At 43.6% G+C, this 13,723-nt stretch overlaps 1 protein-coding gene across 1 annotated transcript; it reads right to left on the bottom strand.

The window, feature by feature from the left end:
* Window positions 1-121: 121 nt before the first annotated feature.
* On the bottom strand, window positions 122-10,151 carry etfbkmt (electron transfer flavoprotein subunit beta lysine methyltransferase). The gene is made up of 3 exons (XM_078417464.1): window positions 9,733-10,151; window positions 4,387-4,517; window positions 122-1,128 (listed from the first exon to the last, which is right to left on the bottom strand). The coding sequence occupies exons 1-3, from the start codon at window positions 10,149-10,151 to the stop codon at window positions 788-790; spliced, it is 891 nt and encodes a 296-aa protein (XP_078273590.1). The 3' UTR covers window positions 122-787.
* Between the last annotated feature and the right edge of the window lie 3,572 nt (window positions 10,152-13,723).

The following is a 13,723-nucleotide window of genomic DNA, read 5'->3' as shown; positions in this document are numbered from 1 at the left end:
ATTATGTATGTCCTATAATTAAATCAAGGTAGAGTTGTGTTGGAATGTTGCACATTCAGAGGTCTTTGTTTGGCCAAATGCCACCAAAAATTCTATTGACATAAGGAAATACAGATGTTGGTTTACAAAAAAAGTCACAAAAGTGCAGGAATAACTTGGGGGGAAAATCCCTGGAGAACATGGATAGGCGACATTCCAGGTCAGGATTCTTCTTCCGAAGAAGGGTCCCAATTTGAAAAATTGCCAATCCGTATTCTCTATAAATCCTGTTATGGTTTTCATGTGGCTGGTTTGTGGTATAAACAGACCAGGACTGTACATTCATGAATTTAGAAGGACGTGAGATAATCTCACTGATATGCACAAAATGCTTCTGTGTCTTAACAGGGTGGATAATAGGCTGAGGCTTTCAGTATATGGGGTGTCTAGAACCAATGGTCATGGTCTCAAAAAGCACAGAGGTAAGAAAACAAAATGGATCCAGTAAACCCGAGGATTCCATTTCCCAAGAATGTTGTATAATTGTCTGAGATTGACAGATCTTCACGTATTATTCAACCAAGGGATATGTATATATAAGCAAACATCTTTTCATTGTGATATTGTTTGCAGAGTACTATATTTACATATTCTGTTGTGCTGCTGCAAGTAAGAATTTCATTGTTCTGTGTTTGGGACATTACAATAAAACATTCTTGACTCTTGAGGTAAAAGATCAGACAGGAAGGGCTGAATGGGCTGTAATTGTACCCTGACAGGAAATGGCTTGGACCAGCCCAGTTTTATCCTACAAAAATCTCCAGATACTGCTTGAAGTCAATCCATAATTCTCCTCCTTTGTGGATGTAGGAAGTTCATACTCGCTGACCTTCTGCAGCCAGTTCTGTCCAATATATTTTGTAAACTCTGCTCTTCCAGGATCCCCAATGAGGATCTCTGGTCCATGAAGCCTCTTATATTTTGTCAGCCAAATGTGTAGATCAGTGGCAAGTTCTTCATCGTAAAACATGTCTCCCAAAAGAATCACATCGTATTTTTCTTCAATCTTTCCAATTAAGTTTTCTGTTGTGACTCGCAGTGGTGGAATTTTGTTAAGTTCGCAGTTTATTCCTATCGCAATTGCTGCAACTGTAGGAAATCAGAATCGAACCATTTAAATATGCCATGTACGTATATACATTTCTATGTATGTGTAAGAAGGAACTGCAGATGCTGGTTTAAACCAAAGAAAGGCACAAAATGCTGGAGTAACTCAACCGGACGGCCAGCATCTCTGGAAAGAAGGAATGGTTGACGTTTTGTGTCGAGACCCTTTTGACCCGAACCATCATCCATTCCTTCCCTCCAGAGATGCTGCCTGTCCCGCTGAGTTACTCCACAATTCTATGTTTCCTATTTACTCTGTCCAATTAAGACCTAATGAGTAGGAAGGAACTGCAGATGCTGGTTTACACCGAAGATAGATAAAAAAGCTGGAGTAACTCAGCGGGTCAGGCAGCAGGTCAGGAGAAAAGGAATAGGTGACTATGAGTGTCATCAAACTATTTATTCAAACAATTAGTACTGTACATAGATCTTCCTATCAAGCTGTTTGTCCCATTCATTCAGATAACAATTTTTACCTCACCTGCCTTTGTCCTGCATCCTTTCATATACATTTTAAGAAAAGATCGTTCTTAAAAAATTTAATTGACCCAGTATTCACAAGCATTGGAGAAATGTTCAATTTCTACTAACTGGGAAGAATGTTGTAATTTGATCCTTTGATCAAGTTTCTCAAAACTGGATATATTGCCTGATTCAATAAAACTTGGTGATCGTTTCGCTGAACACGCGCTCACTCTGCCTTGGCCTACACGATATTCTGGTAGCCAAACATTTTAACTCCCCTTCCCATTCCCACACAGATCTTTTTGGCCTGGGCATCCTCTACTGTTAGGTTGAGGCCACACGCAAATTGGAGGAAAAGCATCTCATATTTTGGTTGGGCAGCTTACAACCGAATGTTGATTTCTCTATTTTAAGTAACTCCTGCATTCCCTCTCTTCCCCTCTTCCCCCACCCTAGTCATCCTACCAATTCCATTGTTCGCATCCCTGTATCCCTCTCGTTATCACCCCTTCCCCAGCCAACAATGGGCCATTATGGTCTCCATCCTTCCTGAGGCAATTTGTTCTGGCCTTTTCTCGCCTACAGCTTCCCTCCCCACCCCACCTCTACTTTCGGTCTGAAGAAGGGTTCCGAGGCAAAACGTCACCTATTCTTTTTCTCCAGAGATGCTGCCTGACCTGCTGGGTTACTCCAGCATTTTATGTCTACGACAAAGTGTTCTTCATTGAATGTAGTCAACACGCAATTGATAGCGGTACCTAGTACGGGTGAAGGTTTATCAGTACATTTCAATTCATAACAGGAGGAATGGATGTTTCCTAAAAGAACACAAACTCACATATACCGCAAAGAAAAAACAAAACTTTTTTCTTCAACTGCTTTCCAATGTTGCCAAAAAATATCCATCATACTTCTTAAATATTTTTTATATACTGGGTAAACCATGGAATTATTGTCTACTAGAAAAATCAAGGTTATGACACATAGTAGACAGTATTAAACCTGCTTTTGTTTCCTGCACCTTTGCTCTGGTTTCTTTAGAAATACACTGAATTACAGGAGTATTTCAGTGAGTGGTACAGCATAGACTTCTGGTTTCTGGGTTAAAAACTTAAACTCTTTGAAAATTATTCTTACTCTTAAATCAAGTATGTGATTGCCATTTCATCTACTTCAACTTCCTACGATTCCCAAATAGCTTCATACTATAGACAATAGGTGCAGGAGTAGGCTGTTCGGCCCTTCGAACCAGCACTGCCATTCAATGTGATCAATGCTGTTCATTCTCAATCAATACCCCGTTCCTGCCTTCTCCCCATACCCCCTGACTCCTGAGGCAGAGAATTCCGCAGATTCACAACTCTCTGACTAAAAAAGTTTTTCCTCATCTCCGTTCTAAATGGCCTACCCCTTATTCTTAAACTGTGGTCCCTGGTTCTGGACTCCCCCAACATTGGGAACATGTTTCCTGCCTCTAATGTGTCCAACCCCTTAATAATCTTATATGTTTCGATAAGATCCCCCCTCATCCTTCTACAATTGTTTGCATTGTGTCTTCTACAATGCATGCTCTGACTGCGTTCAGCATTCCTTGCTATTAATATCAAATCATTTTATTTCTTCTGACTATCCACTGTGTCATGTACATTTACTTTCTTTCAAAACACTGTGAGAATGCAGTGTATGGACATGCTTTGTGCTACGATTTTGGAAGTCTTCCACAGTGACTGAATTCATCCTGTGTGGGCACAAAACCTTAAGTGCGTTTGGAAATGATTTCTAATTCTTCCTTGGTTAGTTGATCTCAGATAGAACAGTTGTTCAAGTGCTCCAAATGCTCCGAGCTAGACCAGCGGAATGAAATAAAACATCCAAGATTCCTGGTCCTTCGAACTAGATCACTCACCTATATTGTACAAGAAGATGGATGGGATCAAGCTCGATGATAATCAGTTTAGTTGAGATACAGCGTGGAGACAGGCCTTTGGCCCACCAAGTTCGCGCAGACCAGTGATCCCAGTACACTATCCTGCACCTTAGGTACAATTGTACAAGTTTTTACTGAAGCCAATTAACCTACAAACCTGTACGTCTTTGAAATATGGGAGGAAACCAGAGCACCTGGAAAAAACCCACGTGGTCACGGGGAGAACGTACAAACTCCCTACAGACATCCCTTGTAGTCAGGATCGAAGCTGGGTCTCTGGCGCTGTAAAGCAGCAACTTCATGAATATGTCAGTTCATTAATTACTTAATGAATATGGCAAAAAATATTGGCCAGGTGCATGGAGAGCTTTGATACCAAAACAATACCAGGAGTTCTAAAAAACTTGGAATTGTCTTGGTATCAAATCTCGCATTAACTTTGACATATATTTTGAGCCTTTATCACAAAACTAATATAAGAATACTTCACACCTTCGAACTTCTTCCATCTCTGAGTAGTTCACAGGCGCTGCGTGCACTCATTCAATTTACCCACCTTTGCTGCATAATCTCTGATACACCTACTTACTAATTCACAGGACATTCAGCCCGTTGTGTCCATGCTGTCTCCCAGCAAAGCAATTCCCTCAGTCCCATCCCCCTCTTCCATCCATTGCCCTGCAATTCACTCTCTCTTGCATTCCTATTTAACAAACTAAAATCTCCTCCATCACAACATTAATATTTGCAAGTGGCTCAGCTTGAGATTCTGGATCTGGATGTACATTGTACTTCAGTTTGCCTTATAACTAGAGACGAATCCGAATTTCCTGGTGACTTGTGCTTACGTGGGTCAATGTCATTGGCAAGAACATCGGTCGCTCCACTCATGAAGGCTGCAATGGCAGATGCACCACAGCCACTTCCCAGGTCCAGAACCTTCTTTCCCCTTGTAACAGCAGGGTTATCCAGGATGTACCTAAGGGTGGTATTTAGAACAAGTCTGTTACCTGGAAGAGACACAAAATGCTGGAGTAACTCAGTGGGACAGACAGTATCTCTGGATAGAAGGAATGGGTGCCATTTCAGGTTGAGACCCTTCTTCAGACTGAGAGTCAGGGGAGAGGGAGACACAGAGATATGGAAGGATATGGTGTGAAAACAAGACATCAAAAGGGATGGCAACCAAGGAAAATGCCTCTGTTACTAAGCCTCCTTGTATTTCTAAATCACTTGAATCACTATAACTTGGGTACTTGATGGTTGGCACAGATGTGGTGGGCCCATTTCTGTGCTGCCTGATCCTTTAGTACACACAGATGTTTTAAGGAACTTGAAAGGGCATAAGGAGAATCGATTCAGAACAGAGAGGGAAGAATGTTTTCACCTGAAGAGTTGTGAGCCTTTAAAACTCCAGCCAAAAGGGCTGTGGAGACCAGTGATCACTGTTAAAGTGTTTATGAATTTAACTACTTTGCCACAGCCTTATTAACATAAGAATTCGCAGCACTTTGTGCCTGTTCTAGCATTGAATCAGATCACAGCTGGTCTTTTAGCTCAGCTCCACTTTCCTGCACTGACCCCATCTTTCTTGATGCTATTATCGTCTGAAGAACGATCGATCTCTATCTTGAATATATTCAGCCATTGAGCCTTCACACCCCTTATTCAGAAGAGAATTTCAAAGAGTCACATCCATCAAGGTGAATATATTTCTTCTTCTCTCTTTTCCCACTGGCTAACCCATTATTTTGAATCCGGTTCTAGGCATCTCACCTCAGTAAAACGTAATTTCCACGAATGCCCGATCAAGCCCTTTAAGATTGTTGTGTTTCATTGAAATCTCCTCCTAGTCTTCTAAATTCTTGAGAGCATACGATTACCTTGCTTAACCTCCCCTATTAATTGAATTTAATTGAATGCTTTATTGTCACATGTGACAAGTCGCAGTGAAATTCTTTGCTTGCATACCCAAGGTATGCAAATAGTCGCCCATAAAGGACGCTTACACATCCATCCCCCCCCCCCCCCCATGCCAGGTCCCTTTGTTCTTCCCCCCCTCCCCCTCCCTCACGGTGGTCACCCCACACCGAGTCCTCCATTGTTCTTCCCCCTCCCTCATGGCGCCCCCCCCCCCCCAGGCCAGGTCCTCCATAATCCTCATAACGAATAACCTGTCACCCCAGTAAACAAGACAGTAAGCCCTCCCCACACTTCGTCTATTGCAAGTGTAACCTGGATCAACAGTAGCACCATCACTGTCGGGAGATAGGATTGTAGAATCACTGATCTCTTCTAGAGACCTAACCGCAAAATGTGAGCTGATCCTCTGGTTTGCATCAGACTTTGAACTCAGGGCACACCAGGCCTCTCAGGAGGCAATTGAAGAAGTTAGGCATTTCTAGTCTTTGGTCAGAGGGTGGTATATCTGTGGAATTCTTTAGTCAGATGGTGGTGAATCTGTGGAATTCATTGCCTCAAACGGCTGTGGAGGCCAAGGCAATGTTTTTTTTAAAGAGGGAGATGGACAGATTCTTGATTAGTGCGGATGTCAGGGGTTATTGGGAGAAGGCAGGGGAATGGGGTTGAGTGGGAAAGTTAGATCATAGAAACATAGAAAATAGGTGCAGGAGTCGGCCGTTTGAGCCACCACCGCCATTCAATATGATCATGGCTGATCATCCAGAAGAAGGGTCTGAAGGCTCTCGACCTGAAACGTCACCCATTTCTTCTCTCCAGAGATGCTGCCTGTCCTGCTGAGTTGCTCCAGCATTTTGCGTCTATCTCAAGTCAAGTCAAGTTTATTTGTCACATACATATAACAGATGTGCAGTGAAATGAAAGTGGCAACACCTGCGGATTGTGCTAAACTACAAAACAGAATAGAAAAATAAATTAACACAGTAAATTAAATTAGTCCCTGGTGATATGAGTTAACAGTCCTGATGGCCTGTGGGAAGAAATTCCGTCTCATCCTCTCTGTTTTCACAGCGTGACAGCGGAGGCGTTTCCCTGACTGTAGCAGCTGGAACAGTCCGTTGCTGGGGTGGTAGGGGTCCCCCATAATGGTGCTGGCTCTGGATCTGCACCTCCTGATGTATAGGTCCTGCAGGGGGGCGAGTGTAGTTCCCATAGTGCGTTCAGCCGAAGGCACTACTCTCTGCAGAGCCTTCCTGTCCTGGGTAGAGCTGTTCCCAAACCAGATTGTGATCTTCCCGGACAAAATGCTTTCTACAGCCCCAGAGTAGAAGCACTGAAGGATCCTCAGAGAGACTCTAAATTTCAACAACTTTCTGAGGTGGTAAAGGCGCTGCCTTGCCTTACTCACCAGTACAGCAATGTGTGTTGTCCATGTCAGATCCTCTGTGATGTGGACTCCCAGGTATTTAAAGCTGCTCACCCTATCTGTAAGGGCTAACATTAGGAATGCAGCTATGTGGGTTTTATTGCAGGAGTGTAAAAGTTCCAGCTCGATTATATTGCTGGGGCATCCGAGGGCATCTGTCAGCATGTAGCACGATTTATGGCTGATCACATCCTCTGATATCAGCAACCGACGTTCAAAGCTTTGAAGTGTTAAGAAGAACATCTTGCCACATGGACTGCCCTTTGTTCCCAAGAAAGAAGAGGTCACGTTGGACACGACGGACACGGAGGTCCCAAAATACACATAAAGATTTATAGGACATTGTAAACTTGCCATATAAGGCAGCGATGGAAAAATACTGGCACATGCATTCCGGGTATAAAAATGTGTGTAAATGTAAGCTTTCGGGGAGGGAGACTGTACTAGCTGCCTGAGCGTTTCTGAACGCTCCGGTGCCTAGGCTCTCTCCCAGTAGAATAAAGAGGTTAAACGAATTCGGTTGCCTGACTATTCTGTTAATAGGTCACGAACTACAACATATCCACAGTAGTCCCATTTAACTCCAGTGGTGTGTACGTCCTCTGATGTTGAGCCCTTCTAAAGTCTACAATCAGCTCCTTAGTTTTTTTGACATTCAAGAGGAGTCCTGACACCAGAGTGCCAGATCAGCCACCTCCTCCCGGTAGGCCTTCTCATCGTTATCGGAGATCAGGCCCACCACCAGTGTCATCAGTAAACTTGATGATGGAGTTGGAGCTGAACCTAGCCACACAGTCATGTGTGTACAGAGAGTACAGTAGGGGGCTAAGGACGGAATCCTGTGTTCAGGGTGAGGGGGTTAGAAGTATGTCTCCCCATCTTGACCACTTGGGTCCTGGCGGTGAGAAAGTCCAGGACCCAGGCACACAGGGGAGTGTTAAGCCCCAGTTTCAGCAGCTTCTCAGCAAGTCTGGTGGGGACTATTGTATTGAAAGCTGAACTAAAATCAATGAACAGCATCCTCACATTGTCCCCCTTCTGGCTGTCAAGATGCGAGAGAGCGGTGTGCAGAACCTGGGAGACCGCATCATCCGTGGATCTGTTCGGATGGTATGCGAACTGCAGCGGGTCCATATTGCGAGGGAGGAAGGCACAGATGTGGTTCTTGATCAGCCAACCAGCATCTGCAGTTCCTTCTTACACATCCAGAATCAGTACCCTGTTCCTGCTTTCTCCCCATATCCCTTGATTCTGTTAGCCCTAAGAGCCATATCTAACGATCAGCCATGATTGAATGGCGGAGTAAGGTTCATGGGTCGAATGGCCTAATTCTGCTACTATAACCTATGAATTTATAAACATTATTCCAAGAGATACAACGGCATTCTCCCTCTACATAGGCTTTTTGATGTCCAGGGTGTGAAAGATGTTGCTTAAATGCAAGCCAGCCTTCCTTCTTTCAGTGCACTTATTTTGTAAAGGCGGCACGGTAGCACAGCGGTAGAGTTGCTGCTTTACAGCGAATGCAGCGCCGGAGACTCAGGTTCGATCCTGACTACGGGTGCTGCACTGTAAGGAGTTTGTATGTTCTCCCCGTGACCTGCGTGGGTTTTCTCGGAGATCTTCGGTTTCCTCCCACACTCCAAAGACGTACAGGTATGTAGGTTAATTGGCTGGGTAAATGTTTAAAAAAAATTGTCCCTAGTGGGTGTAGGATAGTGTTAATGTACGGGGATCGCTGGGCGGCACGGACTTGGAGGGCCGAAAAGGCCTGTTTCCGGCTGTATATATATGATATGATATGATATGATATCATGGTACTTTTCGCATCTTATTTAGGGTTGTCAGTGGGACCTAAGCAAAACAACATAATCTACTATTCCTACACCCTTGTTGTAGATCTGTGGAATTCTCTGCCTCAGAAGGCAGTGGAGGCCAATTCTCTGGATGCTTTCAAGAGAGAGCTAGATAGAGCTCTTAAAGATAGTGGAGTCAGGGGATATGGGGAGAAGGCACGAAACGGGGTACTGATTGTGAATGATCAGCCATGATCACATTGAATGGCGGTGCTGGCTCGAAGGGCCGAATGGCCTACTCCTGCACCTATTGTCTATTGTCTCATGATTTTTGCTGGGCTGTTTGCAAAAAGAAGGAATTTCACAGTACCCAGGATAATGTTTACAGTTTGACCCTCACAGGATATAGACGCAAATAACAAGGCAAAGAATATATGTGTGGCTGGAATGATATAGACAATAGACAATAGGTGCAGGAGTAGTCCATTCGGCCCTTCGAGCCAGCACCACCATTCAAAGTGATCATGGCTGATCATTCTCAATCAGTACCCCGTTCCTGCCTTCTCCCCATACCCCCTGACGCCGCTATCTTTAAGAGCTCTATTTAGCTCTCTCTTGAAAGCATCCAGAGAATTGGCCTCCATCATTCTCAATCAGTACCCCGTTCCTGCCTTCTCCCCATACCCCCTGACTCCGCTATCCTTAAGAGCTCTATCTAATATTATATCTAATCTTGATTATATCTAATCTAGTATTATATATATTTTAAACGATATTATTATATTGTTTACATTAGTGGGCAAAATTAGACCACATGGTATTGGGGGTAGGGTACTGACATGGATTAAAAATTGGTTGACAAGACAGAAAGCAAAGAGTGGGGATAAATGGGTCCATTTCAGAATGGCAGGCAGTGTTTACAGATTTCTGTTGTACTGCTGCAATTTTAAAAATTAATTGTTCCGGTAAAGCATCAGATCTCCTCCAGCATTTTGTGTCTACCTTTGTAAGGGACCGGTCCTGGTCCTGTGCTGGGTTGGACACCGACCTACCTGGACAGCGCCTGTCCCCCCGGCCAGTAAATGGCCCAGTAGGGGTCGCCGAAGGGCCAGAGCCGGGCAGCCTGTCTCCAGAAGGGACATCTCGGGGTGAGGAGGCGCAGGCTGATCTCCGGGCTCAGAGACCCGCTCACTGCCTCTGTATTACGGACAATGAACTCTCGCAGCTCCGGCACGGAAGGTGAGCGGTGCCCCTGCCACAGCCGTCGTCCCAGGGCAGGGACATGGACGCGTTGGCACAGCAGCAGCAGCAGCATGGCTGCGCCGTGAGGATACTCGGGGGGGAGCAACGAGACTTGACGATGAATCCCAGCCCGCAAGGACTGGGAGGAACCCAGGACGTCCCGCTGTATTTGTTCTCCCCGCTGCCTGCTGGAACTGCACACTGGTTCTGCCTCCAACTTTGTCCTCATGAGCAATGATGTGTCAGAGTCCCTGCCTCCACACTTTACAGCTTCCCACTACACCAGCTATATTCTGCACTCTGCATCTTTCCCTTCGTTTGGTTATTTTTATGTGTGTGTGTGTGTGTGTGTATATATATGTTTGTATATATATATATATATATGTGTGTGTGTGTATACTCTATATATGTGTGTGTATACTCTCTATATATATATGTGTGTGTGTATACACTGAACTTCTGTTCTCGTTTATATTGATTACAGAGCACTATATATATATATATATATATATATATATATATATATACATCAATGACTTGGATGAAGGGATTAAACGTACCATTAGCAAATTTGCCGATGATACAAAGCTAGGTGGCAGTGTGAACTGTGAGGAAGATGCTATGAGGTTGCAGGGCGACTTGGACAGGTTGTGTGAGTGGGCGGATGCATGGCAGATGCAGTTTAATGTGGATAAGTGTGAGGTTATCCACTTTGGTGGTAAGAATAGGAAGGCAGATTATTATTTGAATGGTTTTATTCACAAAATGCTGGAGTAACTCAGCAGGTCAGGCAGCATCTCGGGAGAGATTGAATGGTGTCAAGTTAGGAAAAGGGGACGTACAACGTGATCTGGGTGTCTTAGTGCATCAGTCACTGAAAGGAAGCATGCAGGTACAGCAGGCAGTGAAGAAAGCCAATGGAATGTTGGCATTCATAACAAGAGGAGTTGAGTATAGGAGCAAAGAGGTCCTTCTGCAGTTGTACAGGGCCCTAGTGAGACCGCACCTGGAGTACTGTGTGCAGTTTTGGTCTCCAAATTTGAGGAAGGATATTCTTGCTATTGAGGGCGTGCAGCGTAGGTTTACTAGGTTAATTCCCGGAATGGCGGGACTGTCCTATGTTGAAAGACTGGAGTGATTAGGTTTGTATACACCGGAATTTAGAAGGACGAGAGGGGATCTTATCGAAACGTATAAGATTATTAAGGGGTTGGACATGTTAGAGGCAGGAAACATGTTCCCAATGTTGGGGGAGTCCAGAACCAGGGGCCACAGTTTAAGAATAAGGGGTAGGCCATTTAAAACAGAGATGAGGAAAAACTTTTTTAGTCAGAGAGTTGTGAATCTGTGGAATTCTCTGCCTCAGAGGGCAGTGGAGGCCAATTCTCTGAATACATTCAAGAGAGAGCTAGATAGAGCTCTTAAGGATAGCGGAGTCAGGGGGTATGGGGAGAAAGCAGGAATGGGGTACTGATTGAGAATGATCAGCCATGATCACATTGAATGGCGGTGCTGGCTCGAAGGGCCGAATGGCCTACTCCTGCACCTATTGTCTATTGTCTATACATATATATATATATATATACAAACATATATACATATATTGATTACAGAGCATTATATATATATATATATAAATATATATATATATAATTATATATAGTGCTCTGTAATCAATTTTTCTACGAGAACAAAAGTTCAGTGTATACACACACATATATATACAGTATAGTACAGTATTATAGTACACTATGGTACACTACTATGGTATATATATATATATATATATATATATATATATATATATATATATATAGTATAAATATTACAGTAGTGTGTTTTCTATAGTTAAAAATGTATATAAATATATGTGTAAACAAAAGTGTATAAAAAGTTTAGAAAGTAGACACAAAAAGCTGGAGTAACACAGCGGGGAAGGCAGCAAGTATATATATATATATGTGTGTGTGTGTATATACATTACTGTACTACACTCTATATATACACATATATGTGTGTGTGTGTATATATATACACTACCTTTTTCTCGTTTATTATAATGTTTACAGAGTAATATGTTTACATATTCCGTTGTGCTGCTGACAGTATGAATTTCATTGTTCTGTCTGGGACATATGACAATAAGACACTCTTGACACTTGATTTATGTGCAGTATTATCTCATATGATTGTACAACATGCAAAGCAAACCTTTTCACTGCACCTCGGTACACATAACAATAATAATAAACCTTAAATGAGTTGCGTTACTCATGGAAATACATGCAGCATACGACCTGGGGGGAAAGCAGCGTTGGAATTTCCCCTTTGCCCTGACATAAATCACTGGGGTGAGACAATGTGTCCCGGCCTGCTGGGTATTTCCTGCATTGAAGATTCCCAGTACCTTGTTGGATATTTTGCAGCCCTGTGTAATCCTTGGGGGGGCGGGGGGGGGGGGGGGGGAGGCAAACGGCGAGCAGAAACAAGACTCATGAGACTGGAGCAAAATAACAAGCTGCTGCAGGAAATCAGCCGATCAGACAGCATGTCCGGCAGGGAAAGGGTTAAGGGTTGGTCAACGTTTCAGGTGATGTAGGGTCACAACCCGAAACACCCACTACCTCTTTGCTTCCACAGATGCTGCCTGACCCCCTGAGTTCCTTGTTGGAGATGTTTAGGCAGCAAGGCAGAAAGGAAAGCTCTTCAGCGGGTAGTCCATAGAGCTCAGAGGACCATCGGAACACAGCTACCAGCCTTGGAGGGCATCTACAACACACGATGCCTCAGAAAAGCCACCAGCATCCGCAAAGACTCTTCACACCCCTGCAACAGTCTGTTCGAACTCGGGCAGACGATACAAAGCTTCTACGCCCGCACCTCCAGACTCAGGAACAGCTTCATCCCCAGGGCCATAGCTGCTATGAACCGGTCCTGCTGAGCCGGATGGTCACATCGCACAGTGATCCGGCACAGATCTATTGCACTTTATTCTGTCTTAAAACTGTTACAATTTGTTTCGTTGGGTTGTTGTTGTTTAAATTAATTAAATTATTGCATCGTATGGGAGGCGCATTCTCAATCTCGTTGTACCCCTGTACAATGACAATAAAGATATATTGTATTGTATTGTATTAATACATTAGTTCAAGTTACCAGCTAGACTGGCCATTAACACCTTCATGGACGCTACCTTTGTACTCTGTTGTTCGCAGAGTCCAAATGATGTCTGAAGAAGGGTCCTGTCCCGCTGAGTTACTCCAGCTTTTTGTGTCTACCTGCCAGTATCTATCACTCTGTTCCACTATACCCATTTCTCGCAGACTCGCCATTAACACCTTCATGGACGCTACCTTTGTACTCTCTTGCTCGCAGTCCAAATGACGCCTGCCAGAATCTATCACTTAACATATGAACTGTCAGTTCCACAAAATCCTGTCTCTCGCAGACTCACCAATAACACCTTCATTGTCGTGACTTTTGTTCAATGGGTAAAAGTAAAGCACAATTCCTGCAATTAACATATCAATCTACCTCACATCTGTTCATCCTCAGTTGTTATCTTTTTTTGGTGTATAAATGTCTTGCTTTAGAGTTGTGATCACAGCCTTTGACTGTGACACTCTCTCCTTGCGCAAGTAAACTGCTGTAAATGTAAGAAAATGTATGTAAATTTGGAAGTAAATGCCAGTATTGAATGTGTAACCTCCGGAAATGTCGGGTGGGCTTGTTTAAAAAAGATGTTTTGTAAGTGATATTTATTACTTGAATAAAGTATTTTTTGATATAAAAACCCACTGC

Source organism: Rhinoraja longicauda, chromosome 20 (genome assembly GCF_053455715.1).
Source record: "Rhinoraja longicauda isolate Sanriku21f chromosome 20, sRhiLon1.1, whole genome shotgun sequence".
Classification (NCBI taxonomy): Eukaryota; Metazoa; Chordata; class Chondrichthyes; order Rajiformes; family Arhynchobatidae; genus Rhinoraja; species Rhinoraja longicauda.
This window is presented reverse-complemented; position numbering and strand designations above follow the sequence as displayed.